The following is a 20290-nucleotide window of genomic DNA, read 5'->3' on the forward strand; positions in this document are numbered from 1 at the left end:
ATTTCAAGAGCCATGAACTAGATCCTAAGCAACTCATAGGCAATGACCTCATTTCATACCTCTAGTCTCTAAGAAACATATAAATGGCCTGAGGAAGGAAAATGTGGGCAAGGGGTAGACCGGGGTCATGGGTGGAGGTCCAAATAGTAATCAATGGAGCTCATGGGGTGGACTGATATTGAAGCTGCTATGAGCCAGCCACATGCTGGGCACTGTTACATGTCATCTCATGCAATACTCCCAATTACCTGCCTAGTAAGCATAATTGTCATTTTATAGAATTAAAAACAGACTCAAAGAGGTTGACAGTCTAATGTAACACAACAGCTAAATGGGGGATCTGGAATTATAATCCAGAGCTGCCTGGCTCTGATGAGAAAGCTCTTTCTGCTGTCATATGCAGCCCACGTTAATAGGGGGCTCAGAAAGTATTCTCTGGATAAATTATATAATGAATCCAATGAAGGAAGACATTATTTTATAATATGCAGCATAATAGGCACTATTATGATTGGATTTTCCTGCTTGAAAGTAGCTAGATTAGAGTAGGAAACCAAAAAGATGTGAATTCATTCAGTCATTCATGCATTTGCATGGATTGAGCTACCTACATTTGAATAAATGCTGTTAATCCCTGATTCCTTGGAAGCTCCCATTGGAGAGATAAGCATGTCATTAAATAATGCCATAATAGTGGTATCTCAGAGGACTAGCAGAACATAATTCAATCTGACAGAGTAGAAACAGATTGTACAAATCCAATTCAAAACATCATAAATCCTCTAAGCACTGTCAATTCTTCCTCCAAATTATCTGTGAAATTCCTCCTTCTTTCCCATTTATGGCCTCCATTTACAGAAGCGTGTACTGTCTCTCTTAGCTGTTTGCCAGGCCGCCAGTCTCTTGCTGTTCAGCTCTCAACTGCTTCCAGCAAGATCTTTCTAAAACCCCAGGCTTGCCATGACTTAGCGCCCACAGCTCCACAGTGACTCCTCATTGCTGTTAAGGTAAAGGCCTTCCCAGTCTAGCCCTTCATGCTTCTTCCATGTTCTATGGGACTGCCCCAGGCTTCCCACCTGGTACCACTGAGCCTTTCCATCCTTCCCCGACTCGACTGCCTGGTCAACACCCACACCCACGCTTCAGGACTCAGGTCCTATGTTTCGGGCCTTCTTCTGTGCACCATTCCCTTCCCTGTAGCCCTTGATCATGATTTGTTTATACGCCTCCACACCTTCATGGCCCTGAACCCCTCAAGGGCCGAAACTGCCTTACTTTTCTTTTTGACTTCCCAACTTACCTTAGTGGAGCTGTAGTCACATAGAATAGACACTCATAAATGCTTCTCTGGGCTGCAAAGGTTGAATTTTCCAGCTAAGCAAGGAAGAAAGACAATTTCAGGCAGGAGGAAGAGCATAAGCAAAGTGCAGAGATGTGAAGCTCAAGAGAAATGGATGGGCTGGGCAGAGGTGTGGCTGCAGCATCAGGGGAGAAGAAGTAGTGCCTGGAGTCAGCAGGCACGGCTTGCAAAAGCTTCATCCTATAGGTGAAAGGACACCATCTCTTGCACCAATAGGCTCTGTGATTGGAGGCAACTTTGCTGTTTTACTGCCAGAAAACTGAGGAGGATAACCCAAACTGCAGTTCAAGTGGCATTCACTGGTGTGGCTGAAATGGGTGTTTGTGGCCAGAATGTGGTCTGATTGGTCAGTGCCCAGCTCTGTTGATTATCAGATGTTTTGAATATAGTAGCACCCATGTGCCCAAGTTGTTGGGATGATTCAACAAGAAACTTTAAGAGCTCAAGTGCCCTGCAGTTGTCAGCCAGGTGATTCTCTTCCTTTGGACCCAGTTAGACGCAGGCATTACCTCGTGGCTTTGCCCCAGTGTGAATCTTTGTCCTCCAACTTGATCTTTTTATTTGTTTCATTATTGTATTTAAGTTGTTTATTTTAGAGACAGACATTTTTTAACAGCTGTGCATTTCCTGTCCCTTTGTTTTCCAGTCGTCATGTGTTTCCTTACTCTCTGTGGGTGAACGTTTCAGATGTCTGTTTGCGGTGCCCAGCGTGCAAGATAAAATTTATTGCAGTGCCTTCGGCCTCTAACTCACCATTCCAACCAATTCAGATAGCCCAAGGCTGTTTTATCCAGTGGATTTTTCCATGTAGTGGGAAATAAATCTTGAATGTTACTGTTTAGATTAGCCAGGAAACTCATTCTGGGATGTTTGCCCACATCCATTGGCATTTCTCAAAAGGAACCCCAGGTGTCTACCTTGACACCAGCAGGGCCACTTGAGCCCTCTGTTGGTATTCATCGCCCGCTTTGTTCTCAGCCTGAGTTTAGGAGTTACAGATGTGAGAGGCGGGATTATACAACCAACATCTCTAAGCGGGCAGTGGCTCCCTTACCCTCGAAGACCTCACTCCTAGCATGTCCTGGATGTATTCGTCAAAATATGTCCTCTTATGCCACATCAGCACGGGGTTGCTCCCCACTTTGATCATCAAGTTTAAACAAAAAGAAAGATTTTCTTTCTTTCTCTGCCTCTACTGGACATCATTTCCCACCTAACAGATAATTTAATGTATCTGTTACTGAATGTGTTTGAATTAGAGACAGAGAGGTCACAGTTAAAGAAGGAAGCCTGCTGCTACTGCAGCTTGTCCTCCCAAGGAGGTGTTTGATTTAGCTGTGTAAACAAATGACTGCATTCTCCAGAGGTCCTGAACACAGCTGCCTGCGCTGGAGAGGGCTCAAACCTCTTCCGCCAGGGTGAACTCTGCTTCCTGGTGAGTGCCAGCAAAACAACCAACAAAGAGCTGTAGGACTTGTGTGGACTTCAAATGGTGGTGGTCCTGCCACTTGGGCTCAGCCACAGCAGTTAGGAAACTAAAGGGGAGGAGGAAAGCCCTTTTCTTGCTTTATTGTCATTGGCTGTCATAGGGCATTACAATGGTTCTCTTTGAGATTCTGAGCTCTGGCTATAACATTTGCCCAGAATCTGCCTCTGAGGCCTTAAGACACTGTGTTTTTATTCAGCGAAGATGCCCTTTGACTTCTTTTCCCACTAGTGGTGCTAGGTTTGAGCACCTTACACTGGCCCCTTACAATAGCCAGTTCTTGTCTACCTACATTCTTCCCTAACATTCATGATTGCATAGTTACTCTTAGTGTAGAAGCAGACAGCTTTTACACATAGAGTCCATGGCCGTAGCCTCATAGAACCTACTATATTCTAACTTGCAAGCTAATCAGACCAAATATATCAAAATCAAAAACCTCTGCTGAGAGTTTATTCATTCATCTCTGTCTCCCAAATGTACTTATGTACATACGTGCACTAATATACATGTCCATTAGCCAAGATTTTGACTTCAGGGATCAAAGCAAGTACCAATAGGGAATGAGGTCACTTGCTGCAAGGCAGGTGGCTTCCCCATGAGAATGCAAGGCCACCTCATGACTCATACTTCAGAGAGTGACCCAGGAACTTCTGATTCATGTCCAAAGCAGCTTCTACAATTGCTCTACCTTGACCTAGGGAAGATGTGGGGAGGATGACATTCAGGATTAGCTTTATAAGGCCTTCCTGTGGGCAGAGTTGTCTGACTTTCACCTAATGGTCAACAAGCAGCTAGCAAGCATCAGTGTGTGAGGACCCACCCCCTCTCAGCTCCCCTACTGCCCACCTGGGACATGGGCTTTGGCATCTGTCCATAGCATTGTTCTAACCAAATGAGGTGTTATGGATCAGCTCGGGATGGGATATGTTCCCAGACATATTATTTAAAGAAAATAGCTCCCTTCCTCCCCTGATAAACAGCTGCCATGGCTAAAAGGTAACCTGGCTGGGGCTTAAAAGTCTGTTGACTTTCAAGATATTTTGCAAAAAAAGTCATAAAAATGGCATTTATCAGGTCCTCACTATTTGTGAGACGGTTTGGTATACCATAGTGGTTAAAAACACAGGCTCTTTCCAGAGGAGGTTTACTTTGCTTAGTCGTGTCTCCTAAGTGAACTTGGACCTCATAAGGTTGTTGTGAGAATGAAATGGGTGAATATGAGTAAAGTCCTTGGACCAGTTTTGGCCGTATAGTAAGCCTTCAGCAAGCATCTGCTTTTATTCCTACAGGGAGGCAATTGTAAGCCCTTCACAAACACCATCTAATGTGATCCTTAGAACAAACCTATGAGATAGGGCATATCTCAATTTTGTAGGTAGGGAAACAGAAGCCACACAATTAGGAAATGGCAACAGGTCTGTTAGACTCTTAAACACTATGCTACACCAATTTGCAAGACAAGGAAGACAAAGCACCTTTGAAAATGGATCAGATGTTTTAGGGTAAATGAACATTTGAGAATCTTTTAAGTTTTTTTTTCCCCCAGAGATTATCAAGGTATCAATCTAGGGGGATGCATCAGGAAACATGACTATGAATCAGCTGCCTGATAAACCAGCCAGGATGGAGCCCACGTCATCACAGCAGTCAGCAATGCCACTGAAAACATCAGCTGCTTATTCCCGTATAGATTTCCCCTTAAGACATGAAAGGGGAGTTCAAAGAGAATGGGCCAGATATCTCTGAGAGTCATATTACTAAAATATATTTATTTTTACTAGCTTTTTTGTTTTAAGAGTTATACTGTCATTAGCACCGTAGCAAAAATTCACGTTTTATTAATTTCTCCTAGTTTATCATGTGATTCTAGGGTAGGATGCAGTTATATTCAAAACACACAAATCAACTCAACTCAGTAAACATATATCGAGGACCTATCATGACAAAATGCTATTCTAGAGACCACGGTGAGCAAGCCATGGCCCCAGCCTCAAAGAATGTACTGTCTTTGGAACTGTGCTGGCCAATACAGTAACCAGCAGCCACGCAGGGCTATTTAAATTTAAATTAATTAGAAGTAAAAACACAATGCCTCAGATGCATTAGCCGCATTTTAAGTGTTCAATAGATATTGGTGGCTCCTGCCTGCCATACTGGACAGGGCAGATATAGGACAATTCCATCACTGCAGAAAGTTCTACTGAACAATGCTGCTCTGGAGCAGAAGATCTTCTTGTTCAGGGATGTTACACCCCCGCTTGTGGCTAGAGTGTGGCTTATCCTCAGAGCAACGATAGGGGAACCGTGGCACTCTGCAGGCTCAGCACTGAAGACATGGATGCAGGCTCTGCTTCTGACCTAGATTGACCTTGGGCAAGGCCCTTTGCTCCTCTGATCCCAATTTCTTCACCAGCCAAGTAAGAACATCAGACCACAAGCCCTCTAGGGCTCTGTCCAAATGCCCCATGACTGAGTGAACTGGTAGAACATTCTGTGTGTGTGTCACAACATGAAGAGCAAAGACTTTCATCTCCCCAAATAATTTTGTTTTTCATTTTAGGAATTAAATTTCAGATTCACTCTAATTGCCAATACTAAAATTCTCTATATGCAGTTCTAAACTTGACAAACCAATAAAAAAAGATTATTTGACTACTTATCTTTGTAGAACATTGAGGTCTCCCTAAAGCAAATTTAAATGCATATTTTTAAAATGTATTCTAGCAGTTCAGTTCAGAAGCCCCCTGGCCCAAGCATCACACTGTCAATCCTTTGTCCTCAAGCAGCATGGTTGGGTGGGTTAAGTACTGACAAACACTGGGTGTCAGGCCCATGGTCAGGGACTGTGCTAACAGTCTACATGTTAGATCCCACCTACCCCCACCCTCAACAGACCCAAACTATTTATCCAGTAGCAAACCTTACATTATTTCTGTCCAGAAGAAACAAACATTTATTGAGAACTTTTGGGGTGTGACCTGTTTAAGTCCTACATCTCATTTAAGGACTGGTCAATGTTAGGCTAGGCAATGCCTGTTTGTGAGAGAATCACTGCCTAAAGAAAATTCTCCATTTCCCTTAGCTCTATGGTGGGTGACTACACATACTGGTATTTCTTAAAGAAATATCAATTCCATTTCCTTTTAACATAATTATTAATATCTCATTAGCATGGTGTCACTGAAGCCTGGGCCCAAAGAAATACCAATTCCATATCATTTTAAGATCATTATTAATATCTCATCAGCATGGTGTCACTTAAGCCTGGGCCCTTTAGAATTTTTCATGTACCTGTGTTCCTCTGCCCCTATCAGCTGGAACACTAATAGTTTTCTTCCTTTTTATCTAGAAGACTGAGAACATTACATGGGACCCGCCCCCAGGGCATGGAGGCTGAGGTGGGACAGTTTAGTTCAGGAGGCCCAAGAAGTGTGGGTGTAAAGCCCCTTGTTCAAACACAGCCTCTGAATCGCCAGAGGCTTCCGGTGCATGCTCTGAGGCGCAGGTGGGACTCGGGAGTGAGGGGTTTCGGCGAATGAGTTGGGATTGCCTGCTTCTTCCCAGTGCAGTGGAGCTTGGTTCTGTGGTCAGGTCCTTACGCCCTGTCTGCCTTTCTCGTTTCTTTATTTCTCGGGTAGTAGTTGTGGAATCAAATGACCTGGGGTTTGATACCTACTCTACCACACTGGGGGAGTCACTCAGACTCGTTGAACCTAAGTTCCGGGGCTGCCAAGTGAGGATAAGTAGTAATTGCTGATCCACCTACTTGACAAGATAGTAGTGAGGGCCCTGAGCGCCAGGCTGTGGATCCAGCCTTTCCCACAGTTCCTGGTGTGGCAGGAAGAACTCTAGGCCTGCAGGTGAAATTGGGGAGGGAGTCCCAGCTCTGCCACTGTCTCTCTGTGTGACCTCAGACAGGTCTCCTCAAAAAAATAACATACTTTATAAAGCTCAGTTTCCTCTTCAGTAAAATGAGGATTCCAGGTAACTCACAGATAGTTTGTGGGGATGAATCTGTTCCTTAAAGCCTGCAGTACATCCATAGCCCAGTCTTCCTGCTTGCTTTCCCCTCTCTCCACTACCAGTGATCATAGTCTGATCCCATAGGTGATATCCCTGCTCAAAACCCTACATTAGCTCCTATGGCTGTTTAAGGCCTGCCCAGAACTCCCCTGGTCTTAGCACTGAAAGCACGTGTCCGGGGAAGCCCTGCATTGGTCGTTCACACTACTGAGTCCCGCAGGGCAAACCGTCCGGTCCCACCCTCCTTTCTAGTGCTGCTGTCACACTCACCTCCCTTCACCCTACACTCCCTTCTGTGCCTTGCAATTACCTAGGGAGTTTTTTACAAGATATGGATGCCCTGGCCCTGCCACTAGAGATTCTGATTTAATTGCTTGGGGTAGGGCCTGGCATAGGTATCTTTTAAAGCTCCACAGTGGTTCTAAAGCACAGCCACAGATGGGAACCACTGATCTATTCTTGTAGTTCCCCAGATACCTCATGTGCTGTTCCCTGTGCCTGAGCTGACCTTTCCCCCACTTTCCTCTCCTCAGCTAATTCCTGCTTATTCTCCTACTCAGGAGGCTCTTCCTCCAGGCAGCCTTCCCTGATCCCTCCAGGAAGACTTAGCTGCATCCCTCTGCTGGGCTTCCCCAATACACTGGGCTTGCTTTCATTAGAACCTGATCCTTCCACATTATGGTTGTTGGTTTGCTCCAATCCTCTCCCTCATTAGCTTTCAACTTTCTTTCAGGAAGAGATGTTTATCTTTCCTTCTTGTATTCCTAGAGTCGACCAGGCTCTGGCACGTTGCAGATTCTCAGTATGCATTCAGGGAACAACTTAATCAAGACAAGACCATCTGACTTCTTATGAGTTACATGCTAAGAAAGAAATGTCGACACCAATAGCCCTCACAATGATAGGAACAAGAGGTTAAAGAAAAGGAAATAGATGCAAATAACAATATAAGTGCTTTAACAAATCTATACAGGAGGACAACCATCATATTCAAATTTTCAAACATTCTTAGTTCTGCTCTTTTGTGGGTAGTGGTTTTTTTTTTTTCCTCTTCCAGGAGAAGAAAAGAGGCATATTATAGAAATTCCTCCTCCCCCAGCATTACTTGTCACAGAATTGTAATTGGAAGTGATTTCCCTGACTAAGTTATTTTGGCTGTCTGTTATTTTCTCTCTTCCTCCTTGCTCTTCCCTCAGCTGGCCATCCTGTGTGTTTGGAGAGAGCCAGAAAGGTTCAAGGCTAGGAATGTTTCTCTCTCTCTTTAAAGCTCTTTAATCGTCAGGCTTTCTGATCTTCAAAGCAGGCTGTAGCCAGTGTGACCCCACTCCCTCGCCTCCCCATGCTGGAGAGTAAAAGCCTGGAGTATTTTTGTCATTTTGAAGACTTGCATATTTGGACAGCCTTGGACATCTGGAAAGTGTGGTCCTCACTAGCTCTGCAGGGATAAGAGCACGTCAGCATTTCCAAGCTCTCTGGCACCCCTACATCTGGACACGTTGAAAAATTAACACCAGACTCTGGAGTTAAGCAAACATTAAGTTTATAGGCCTCCTTGCATTTGACCATTTCCTGGGACAGCAGCCCTTATCCTGTGACTTTCTGTGTGTAGAGTTGAGTCTTTGCAGTTGGTCCTCCTCAAACTCTTTCAACTTTGTGACTCTCTGCAGTGCTTGGTCCTGGATAAGTTTGAAAGCTACAATGATGAAACTCAGCTCACCCAACGTGCCCTCTCTCTACTGGAGGAAAACATGTTCTGGGCCGGAGTGGTATTCCCTGACATGTATCCCTGGACCAGCTCTCTACCACCCCATGTGAAGTATAAGATCCGAATGGACATAGACGTGGTGGAGAAAACCAATAAGATTAAAGACAGGTGATGTTTCAGGAAGGGCTCGCTGCATTTCTCCAAAGTCAGTGGGAAATTACATTTGGTAGAGAGAAAGGGATTGAGACTGGACTCATAAATCAATAAAATTAAGGTAAATAAGAAAAAATAAGATATTTTATAAAGCTCAACAAAGAGTCCTTGAATGAAAGCAATTACAGAGTCACATTGTGGCTAATATTCAAAACTGAGATTTAAACTGAGGACTAAGAAATAGAATTGGATCCTTTTGAAGTGTTTAGGAGAAAGATTTTAAGAGAATGAGTTCCGAGTCACCCTGTGGTCGGGAGGTGTGAGTGAGCTATCCAAGCCCGTTCCCATCCTTTATCCCTCTGTGTCTTCTCAGGTATTGGGATTCTGGTCCCAGAGCTGATCCCGTGGAAGATTTCCGGTACATCTGGGGCGGGTTTGCCTATCTGCAGGACATGGTTGAACAGGGGATCACAAGGAGCCAGGTGCAGGCGGAGGCTCCAGTTGGAATCTACCTCCAGCAGATGCCCTACCCCTGCTTCGTGGACGATTCGTGAGTCTGAAGTTCGCGATCCTCCTCCATGACACGCTAATGGGGGTGCTGGAGTGGGCTGGGGTGGGCTGGGGGTGCCCTCAAGGCTTCCATGTCTTTAGAGAGAGCCCCAGGGACCAGAGCCAAATTGGAGAGCATGGAGCTCTGACTGAGGAACCTGCTTCTCCCAAGCTCCAGGCAGGCACAGATGAGTCAGTGCAGTGGTGGGAAAGGGAAAAGAGTTGATGTTGTAGCTGGAAAAGGGAAGGGGAAAATTAAAGCAAGGAAAGTGAGGCTGGGGGAGGGGACAAATTCCCCCACTATGTAGTATGTTTGGTATGTGGAAGGGTTCTGGTCAGAATGTTTGCCCAATGCCACATCAGCGTTCATTTTGGACTCTGTATGGCCAGTAGGTCTGGTTCCTGGGAGCCCTGGAATAATGCAGCCCCTTCCCTAACTAACATTTCCATGATGTATGCTCAATGACAAGGCAGAGGAATGTGTTGGATGAGCTCAGGCGCCGCCTCCCTGGACACCCCCATCCCAGGCCTGTATATCTGTTGACCAGGAACAAGCCAAGCAAGCAGCCTACTGTTTGACTGAATATGGATTTGCAGGGTGGTAGAGAAAGGGCCGGGTTGGAGGGTTGGGAGGGCTCATTTGTCATTATAGATGGGGTCAGACACACTATCAAAACAGCAGCAGAGACCTACAATTGAGTTCACCTAAAACTCAGTGTGGACACAGGAAACCCTCTTTTAATAACTGTCCAATGGGTTTTCCAGCCTCAGCTCTACAGAAAACTTGAGATAACAGTGGCCAGTCTGCAGTTAGTTTGGGTTCGGACAATAGGCAGAGCTGGGAGATGGAGCCAGGGGCAAAAGCCCAGGTCCACTTTAGGATCAGGACGGGAGTGGCTGGTGGGGAAGTGAGGTGGGTGTGGGGAGGCAATAGGGAGCTGGGTCATTTGGTGTGGGAGAGTCCTCTGGTGGCTAGTCCCAGAAGTGCATGCTTTACGAACAAAATGCTTCTCTCCCTAGGGCCACCTTGAGTGAAACCCTCCCATGCTGGAATTGGGCCCTTCCAGTGACAACACACAACAGTTTTCAATAGATAATAATCCCAAGGGCTTTACTAGCACATGAAACACAGGGAAAACGTGTAAAGTTCACAAGAAAGTCGTTCCAGTGTATCAAATCTATCCTGTTTGCCAGGTGGATATACCAGGGTCTACTCCACCTGTGCATGGCTGGTGGTGGGGCCAGTGGCTGTTGGATAACTGATTTATTGATGGATCATTCGCCTTCTGAAAGTGCCAAACTGATTAGTTATTTTGTGTGTCTTTTTGTGTAACTAGGGTTTGACCTTCCAGGGCAGACTGTGCTGGGGCGGCTGATCCCTTGGGGAGCCAAGTTATTGCTCTTACCACCACCACTTGCCCTTGTCAGTCCTCCACCCTCTTGGGTTTCAGTGTCAGCATGTAGCTATCTACTCAGATCCCATCCACATCATCAAGTCTGCAGTTTTTTCCTTGCAAGGCCTTACAGGGAAGATCTTTGACATAGAGGATATAATTTTATTGACACATTTTACTTGCAGAGCATTCACCCGGGCTAACCAGAAAGCCAGCACTCTGCTATAAACAAAAAATAATGCTTCAGGGCTAACATGGGATGTGTTAAAAGATTCCAGCCCATTAAATGTCCAGGGGAGGTTTTCCTGTTTTCCTTTCCCTCCATCTGGGCTTTGTTCTCAACACATTCATTCAACAAACATTTATTCTGCCTCTACCAGGTACAGAGCACTCTACTATTCTGCTTCTCTCCTTTTGCTTTAGTTTCATGATCATCCTGAACCGCTGTTTCCCTATTTTCATGGTGCTGGCATGGATCTACTCTGTCTCCATGACTGTGAAGAGCATCGTCTTGGAGAAGGAGTTGCGACTGAAGGAGACCTTGAAAAATCAGGGTGTCTCCAATGCAGTGATTTGGTGTACCTGGTTCCTGGACAGCTTCTCCATCATGTCGATGAGCATCTTCCTCCTGACGATATTCATCATGGTAAGCCAAATGGAGAAGGCCCAGAAAATCTTGAATACTTTGGTTCCTCTCCCCTTTCCTCCTGTTCATGTGCCTGGATTAGTCATGTGGCCACCAAGGAGAGCGTGACATCTAGCTTCCCAGCCCTTCCTTTTAGCCAACGTGGGAGACACTCAAAGAGGCGAAATCTCCTGAAGGAGCCACTGTATCACAGCATCTTCCCATCTCCCACTTCCTGCCCAGGGGTCCATGGTCCACACAGACTTTCCAGTCCCATTCCGTGACCATCTGGAGAAGCTGCTATTAGCAGAGCCCTGCACAGGGTGATAGTGTAATTAAAGTGGTCTTCTCTTTCCAAACACAGAAAAAATCAGTTCAGGGAGTGTTTTCCTAGGCTTACAATTTTAACTACTGGCTAGAGTTGAAATGGGGAAAGCCTTTTGCCTTTTCAGTAGCAGTAGGGGAGGAGATCTGGATTATTTACTTATCACCATCATGGTCACCTCCTACATGGCTTCACCAAAAAACATTCTGCTGCCTGAAAAATCTCCAACACCTCTCTCTCTCTTTTAAAGGATGGAATTTGGAGTCCATCCTTCCTCAGTGATAAGGAGTTTTTATAGCCACAGGCAGCATCTGTTGGTCTGTCCTCTGCAAACTTGCAACTCCTCTGAGAGCTAGACTTGGAAATGAAACATTATTTTGCAATGCGCTGCTATCCTTCATTTTTAGCTCCTCCACCGTAGATGATAGTTTGTACTTGTTAAATGATAAGGATATAAATTTAGGTCATTTTTTATATTTTATTGGGTGGAATTTGGTATAATTTTTAGACTTCAGGCTTTACAGGCTCCTGAGATGGACTGATTGAGCTTGTTCTACTTCTTCCCCATCATGATAGGAAGTGCTGTACCACACTAGGCAGTGTGTGTAGTGACCACAGACTGGCTGAGTGTCTCCCATCCCATGCTGGCCTATATCTGGTACCCACCTGATCCACAAATGTTCCATCAGATCCTGTTTAAACAACACATCTCCAGTTAAGCCAAATCTTGCCCTTTCTCCTTATGGTAAAATGTACTAAATCTGAAGGTTTTGTCTTTTTAATGTTGCTCCATGATCCAGTGATCTGTGGTTATGCCCTGTGCTAGAGTCCTAACAAGACAAATGCTAAGGTAGAGGTCATTCTGCTCAAACAACCTGACCCCACCTGGATGTGGGCTTACATTTGCAAAGGGCACCAAAGTTCTAAGAGATGAGGGGAGGAGCTGAGCCCCTTGTCCTCATCTAGGGTTCCCTTGTTCTTTCCCATCCCTCAGTCTGCTCCTTTTCCCAGTACCAACATGTTTGTGTCCTCAGAATTAAAGGAGTAAAAATGTGTAAACATCTGACTAGCAACAGCCATGAGATTTTGCCTGCCTTGTTGATAAGCAGCATTGAGATCTGCCCTCCTAAGAATGGGCCATTAGGTCTTCAAAGCTTTTACGATGTGAGGTAAAGAACGTTCACCAGGAGTTTCATGCACAAAAGGGTTTCTCTTTGTGGGAACTAGAACATTGTTCCAGTGATGACGGAAACAGAGCTTTCCACACCAAAACAGGGTTTTCCTTTGAATGACTCTCCCACCTTTCCCTTGTCTCTTCCTCCCCACCTCAACAACACAGGAAAGAAGCTGGATGCAGGGACAATGGGAAGGTCCCTTTGTTATTCGAGCTATTAGAAACAAAAAGAAAAGTGGCCATCTGAGGAAGCCACAGCTGATGAAACTGTAGGGTCACAGAGTGAATTACACCTCTGGCTTAAGTCAGTGAAAAGTCCTAGAAGTTTGTGGTCCTAGAAGTCCTAAAAGTTTATGGGACTTTGTTTTGAGCAAGGATAAGAAATTGATTTCAGGCTGGGCGTGGTGGCTCATGCCTGTAACCCCAACACTTTGGGAGACAGAGGCGGGTGGATCACTTCAGGTCAGGAGTTCCAGAGCAGTCTGGCCAACATGGCAAAACCCTGCCTCTCCTAAAAATACAAAAATTAGCCAGGTGCGGTGGCACATGCCTGTAGTCCCGGCTACTCAGGAGGCTGAGCAAGGAGAATCCCTTGAACTCAGGAGGCCGAGCAAGGAGAATCCCTTGAACCCAGGAGGTGGAGGTCTCAGTGAGCTGATATCATATCACTGCACTCTAGCCTGGGCAACAGAGCAAGACTCTGTCTAAAAAAATAAATAAATAGAAAAGAAATTGATTTCATTCTTCTGAGAACTGCAACAACTACCTTAAAGTGATTCCATCCAAAAGCCACATGTTCAGCCATGGACTTGCTTTTATGGAGCTGCGTGTGGGTGACACACAAAATCAGGAGCTCTGAGTCCTAATTTAGACTTTTATTTAGATTTCCTCAAATTTGGGTTCCAGTTAAGCGTGGGTCTCTTCTGTGCCCGGCCCCCCCTTGCCATTTGTTTTATCTGTTCTTCAGTCTGTTCTGTCAGTACCCACAGGCAGGAGAGCAGAAAGAAGAAATGGCAGCCACAGCAGACAAATGGCACATTCGTTCCACTCAGCTCTCGCATGCCCATCACAGATACAGCTCATTGGTCTCTCTTTTCTATGAGAGGAAGCCAGAGCTCCAGGGAACTACTGCCAATTGATCAGAACTCATTTAGGACATGGACCTGTTTGTTCCTTTATGTTCCTGGGAAGAGCACAGGATGAATTCTATGTACTCATTTACGTGTTCAGAGAGTAAAGTGCCTCATAGGATGCCTCCAGCAAAAGATAACCAAGAAGGTCTAATACATTTGACAATCTCAGTTTATCCTATAGTGTAATTGGATAGCAGTTCCCCTAGCAAAAGTTGCTAGTTTGGTCCTATTTTCTACATAGCCAAAGTGATTGATTCATTGGTTAATGTGAAAGTTACTGAGTACTGCCAGCAGGTTCTAGGAAATATATTTGTGTGATATTCATGGATGGGGAGGATCAATCCACTTCCAAGTGATTTGGATTAATTACTGGTATTTTCACCTGTGTGGGTAGCAAATCTCAGAAAATCAAGTATAGATGACGGCATCGGACAGGCCAGGCCCCAGGCAAAATGTTGAAGCTCCTCTGGAGTTCCCTCCCATCACCCTCTTTTGTTTTCCATATACCTGGTTTATCCAGGGCCCTGGAGATGCTCCAAGACCCCCTACCCAGGTCTTCCTCCCTTGTCCCAGCCATATTTCTCCACATTACCACTCTTCTCACCGAGGATTTGCTTACTTAACACATAATAAATACTATTAAAAGAGAAACTTAGGCACATTAAAATGTTAGAGTTGATTCCAGCAAACAGTGATTCACAGGAGGCTCCAGATCACAAGTGGTTCAGGGCACCACTGAGGGGTAGGGAAGCAAGACAAAGAAAAACAAAGCAAATATTTGATTGGTTCAAGTGGAAAGTCCCTGATTAGAGGTTAGTGGGCAGTTTGTGATTAGTTAAGTTTCTCTAAGTTGGGTTTTGGTTTGCTGATGTAGGAACACAGAATGCTGGGGCCGTTTCAACCTAATGGTCTCCCAATTAATTTTTTTAACATTACTGTTGACTGTTAGGAGTCTAATGTGCTATTCCTCCCAGGGAAAATGGCATTCCTAGGATTAAAAGAACTCAGCACATGGAGTGTGCATTGTAGAAATTTAGACACTAACAGCAGGCTGGTGGGAGAGAGCCCTTTAGGGTAGAGTAAGAAGGCGTCCGGCCAAGGGCAGGAGTTACTGACGCATGGCCTCTTGGTTTCAGCATGGAAGAATCCTACATTACAGCGACCCATTCATCCTCTTCCTGTTCTTGTTGGCTTTCTCCACTGCCACCATCATGCTGTGCTTTCTGCTCAGCACCTTCTTCTCCAAGGCCAGTCTGGCAGCAGCCTGTAGTGGTGTCATCTATTTCACCCTCTACCTGCCACACATCCTGTGCTTCGCCTGGCAGGACCGCATGACCGCCGAGCTGAAGAAGGCTGTGGTGAGGCCCTTGGGCTGGCCCCTGTCCTACAACACGTTTCCTTGGAAGGGTCCATAGCAGTCCTGGAGGCCCAGCCTGCCCTCTGAGGGGGTCCACTTTGCCTTTGACCTAAGGTTAAAAAGTTCATGTGAGGCTAAAATGTACAGGGGCAAAAGTGGGAGCAGTCCTCACCCCGAGCGATGCAACAGTGACTCCTCACCACGCCTGCTTGATTCATCTGCCCTGGAAAGTCATTAAAAAACCAGTTCAACTCATGGGTCCCTTTGTTTACTCACAAGAGAGAGCCAGCAGCCCATTTCACTAGTTTTCCTTTCCTACTCTTTGAGAAGAATCAGAAGGGAAGGAGCTTGCCACTTTACTATCTGTCTAAAGAGATGTTTCCATTAATTAAAGGTCTTTGTTTTGCTTCAAAAAAACTTGAATTGGAGTATTTCCACAAGTATCTTTAACATGCTCTACCAATGTTTGCAGAAAGAAGTGCAGAAATGAGACTGTCCACAGAGTCAGGCTCGCTGGCCAGGAGAGGACTCCCGAAGCTGACTTCTGATGGCCTGAGAAACTTCCTAGTTCACAATTCCCAGACCCAGACAAAGAGCACTGTCTTTTCTCTAATTGTTTTCAAATGGGCCATTTCCACCCTCTAATCAGCCTCTGGCCCTGGAGGGTGCAGTTCCCCTTGTCCTCCGGAGTCTCCCTGTCTCTGTGCTGTAGAGTCAAGAAGGGACAACCACCTGCCCTCACTGGGAAAAGACAGAAAGTCTGACTTGTTCCCACGACTCACACTTATTAGGCTCCAGAGGTGTCAGGGCATCTGCTTTTCATTTCTTAGGTTAAATAAGAAATCAATTGCTGCCATTTGTAGTACCCAATTTTCTAAAATGATCACAATGGATTAGTGGCAAGAAATCCTTATGACTCATCTGTGGGCAGAGTTGGGCTATTTTGGTAATCCTTGAGTAGGCAGATGGAATTTGAGGCCATCTTCTTGGGTACATAGATCACTAGGAAGCTATAGGTCTAGCAACTGTGGATTAGGGCTGGGCTGAGAATTGTTTCATGTTTTTTGTGACTGTATAGCTAGAGACTCTTGTTTGCAGAGAGACACTCTGAACTCCCCCTAGCCGTCTAGGGAAAGACTGCCTTCACCGTCCTGAGCTGACCTTAACACTGAGAGACAATGGGGACCCTCTTTTGGCCCTCCCCTCTACCTCGAGGGCATCTGGGTGCTGTTGCATTGGATAAAAGGCACTGCTCTTTTTCTGTGCCCTCTCCGCCTCACTGCAGAGCTTACTGTCTCCGGTGGCATTTGGATTTGGCACTGAGTACCTGGTTCGCTTTGAAGAGCAAGGCCTGGGGCTGCAGTGGAGCAACATCGGGAACAGTCCCACGGAAGGGGACGAATTCAGCTTCCTGCTGTCCATGCAGATGATGCTCCTTGATGCTGCTGTCTATGGCTTACTCGCTTGGTACCTTGACCAGGTGTTTCCAGGTAAGCATCCTCCTCTATAGGGTAAAGGTAATTGAGTTCTTCAGATCCCCAGCCCTCTCCATTCATCTAGTTAAAATTTCATTGCTTCTAAGCTCTTTGTCAGAACCAGCATTTGAAGTTTAAATCTAGAAGTTAAAAATCCACCAGCAAATCCTACTGGCTCTACTTGAGAAACAAATCCAGAATCTGATCTCTTGTCACCACCTCCACCACAACCTTCCCAATGCCAGTATCTTCCTTCCACTACCACCTCCCATCAGTCCATTCTGCACACTGTATTCAGGGAGATCCTTTCAGAATCAAGGTCATGTGGTGTCAGCCCTCTCTGTCAAATGCTTGCACTGGCTTTTCCTCTCTTTCAGAGTAAAACCCAGTGTCTCAACCCTGGCCTCCAAGCTGCTTCATTATCTGGCCTCCAACTCTCTTCTTCATCTTACGATTTTCCCTTCTCCTCCGTGTTCCTCTGCTCCAGCCACGTCGGCCTCCTTACTGACTGTTTAATACACCGAGCGCATTTCCTCTTCAGGGCCTTTCCACCTGCTGTTCTCATGCCAGAAGCACGTTTCTCTCCCCCCAACCTGCAACCCGCCCCTCATATCTGCAGGCTTGCTTCCTTACTTTGTTAAGGTCTCTGTTCAAATGTCCCATTATCACAGGGATCTTTCCAGACTGAAGAGATCTACATAACTATGGCTCTGTAAACAACATTCCTCCAGGGTTCCTGTCCCCTTACCCTACTTTATTTGGGGGAACATTCTTCACCATCTGATACAATGATGTATCTTATGCATGTATTTACTGACTCTCTGCCCTTAGTAGAATATGAGCCCAGAGAGCATGCATGTGGTCTATTTTGTTAACTGTGACAGTCCCAGTGCCCAGAATAGTGCCTGACCTTTGGTGGGTACTGAATAAATATCTAATTAATCTGTAGCATGGAAAATCAGCTTCTGAAAATTGGCTGTTTGCACGGTCGTGTATTTGCTTGGTAGAAAATCAAATTTTCCTTCAAATTAGCATATTCTGGTAACTAGAGCTGCCCTATCTTCATCTGAGTGGTCTCCAAGTCAGCCAATAGCCTTGTGCTGTGGCAGCCATGCCTGGCTCTTGATGCTGTAGCCAAAAGCAGGCAGGGGATGGTGAGGCTGGTCCAGTCCATGGGGAGGGACAAACTCACAGCTCTCAGATCATCTCAGGGCAGCCTTTGTTGGCAGAAATAGGTAGGCAGCCACCCTGAATAGGAGGAAGGCCTCTAGACTGGGTCAGGAGGCCTGGGTTTGCATCCTAGTGGCAAGCGTGCATTCGTTTACTAGGGCTGCCATAACAAAATACCACTAACTGGGCAGCTTAGACAACAGCCATTTATATCTCACAGCTCTGAAGGCTGGAAGTCCAAAATCAAGGTGTTGGCAGGGCCATGCTCCCTCTGAAACCTGTAGGTGCTTGGGCACTCCTTGACTTGTAGATGCTTCCTGCTGATCCTTCATCTGCACATGGCATTCTGCCTGTCTTACATGGCCATCTTATAAGGATACCAACTGGATTGGATTAGGTGCCTACCTTGCTCCCATGTGACCTCATCTCAACTAATCACATCTGCAATGACCCTGTTCCTAAACAAGGCCACATTATGAGGTACCTGGGGTTAGCACTCTGGTATCTTTTTTCTTGACAGCACTTCTGACACCAAATGTGTGTTTTGGTTTTTTGTTGTTGTTGTTTTGGCACCAACCAATTCTCCTATATTAATGGGTTGTCCAAGAATTCAGTTGAATTCTGACACTATCCAGAATTCACACAGACTCCACGGCTTCAGTCCCACAAGGCTTCCCCCTCTTCAGATGCCAGCTGGAAATGTGGTGCCCAGGCTACCCACACTTTTGCCAAAATCCTGTACTTACAATCACAGCTTTAAAATGAAGGATGCAGCTCAGGAACTGCCACATGGAAGAGAAGCACAGTATGGGGTCGGGGGAAGAGTTTCCATGCTCTCTCTAGACGCACCACTCTCCCAGCACCTCAAAGTGTCCAGCAACCCAAAAGCTCTCCAAATCTTGTTGTTCAAGAGTTTTTATAACCCTATCTCCAGCTCCATACTCCCCCACTGGAGGTTGAGGGTTGGGACTGAAAGTTCCATTCTTCACATGTGTGGTGTTTCTGGTGACCAGTCCCCAGAAACTGCAGCTATCTTGGGGCTCTACCCTGAGTCACATCATTAGCATAAACTCAGATGTGGTGGAGGGAGGGGCTTATTATGAATAAAAAAAGACACTCCTTTCTGCCAGGAAATTCCAAGGGTTTTAGGAGATCTGTGCCCTGCACAGGAGCTGGGGACAAAGACCAAGTATATTTTGTATTATGCCACAGACCCCAACATGTCTTTTTGGAGGGAGACCAAATTCAACCCATGACAGTGACTTTGAACAAGACATTTGAACTTAGTCTGTTTTTTCTATCCTACTAGATTGTTGGAAACAGATATAATAGATGAAAATTAGTTGATTAAAATTGAAATTTGTGCATAATTCAAAAGTTTTATTTTAGCCAAGCTAAAGCTTTCATTTATTCAACAGCTATTTACTGAGCAGCACCTGTGCATGAGGCTCAGCAGGGCCAGGTTCTAGGAACAGAGCGGTGGAGATAAAGATCCAGACCTGCCCCAAGGAAAAGACAGTACAGTGGCAGCAAAGGCCATGAAACATACGGCAACTCTTATAAAAAGCCGAGACCATGATTTTACAAAATCAACATTTTGTAGGAAGCAGAACTTTCAAAGAGAACTGGACTAGAAATTTGGGAGTCTTTTTCTTGGAACCCTGGTAGATCCAGTAGAATGAGGGATGGGGGTGTAGGGTTAAAAACACTGGCATTAGAACTGGATTACCTGTGTTGGAATTCCTACATTTCTGTTTCACTATCTGTGACGGGGGGCAGATGGCTCAATCTCAGTGTGCCTCTGTTTCCTTTCTCACAAGAATAATATTACTACCTATCTCCCGGGGTTGTTTTGAGGTTTAAATTATTTAACACATGGAAAGCACTCACAGCAATGCCTGCCACAGAAAGAATATCCAGTACATCTTAGTGATGATCACCATTATTATTATCTGACTCCTGGAAAAGGACTTGATTTAATTCTCTCATGAAACGTTTTCTTGGAAAACTGATGTCAACCAAGATTATTGGTCTTGCCGTTGCTTATAACACCCCAAAAACATGACTGTGTGGATAAAAATATGTTGGAAGGGGTAGTCTTTCTGGGAGCCTGAGAATAGCCATGTAATAATAACTGCAAATATCTATAGTTACAATTTGAGGTTCAGGTAAATAAACTCTAGATCTTATAGAACTGCGGTAAGGTAGGATAGGAAGACTCCTTCGACCTTCTCTGTTTATTTGTCTCTATTTTTAGGAGACTATGGAACCCCACTTCCTTGGTACTTTCTTCTACAAGAGTCATATTGGCTTGGTGGTGAAGGTGAGTCCTTTAAAACACAAATCTTAATGTTTGAA

General features: G+C 45.3%; 1 protein-coding gene across 1 annotated transcript in view; it reads left to right on the plus strand.

Annotated features, from left to right (window-relative positions):
- The window catches only part of ABCA4 (ATP binding cassette subfamily A member 4), a 128570-nt gene that overhangs the window by 49447 nt on the left and 58833 nt on the right, over positions 1 to 20290 (plus strand). Inside the window, exons 12-17 of the mRNA XM_054668016.2 lie at positions 8540 to 8745; positions 9104 to 9280; positions 11097 to 11319; positions 15067 to 15288; positions 16573 to 16777; positions 20190 to 20255. Coding sequence (XP_054523991.1) covers positions 8540 to 8745; positions 9104 to 9280; positions 11097 to 11319; positions 15067 to 15288; positions 16573 to 16777; positions 20190 to 20255 — 1099 coding nt within the window. The remainder of the gene's footprint in view (positions 1 to 8539; positions 8746 to 9103; positions 9281 to 11096; positions 11320 to 15066; positions 15289 to 16572; positions 16778 to 20189; positions 20256 to 20290) is intronic.

Source organism: Pan troglodytes, chromosome 1 (genome assembly GCF_028858775.2).
Source record: "Pan troglodytes isolate AG18354 chromosome 1, NHGRI_mPanTro3-v2.0_pri, whole genome shotgun sequence".
Lineage (NCBI taxonomy): Eukaryota > Metazoa > Chordata > Mammalia > Primates > Hominidae > Pan > Pan troglodytes.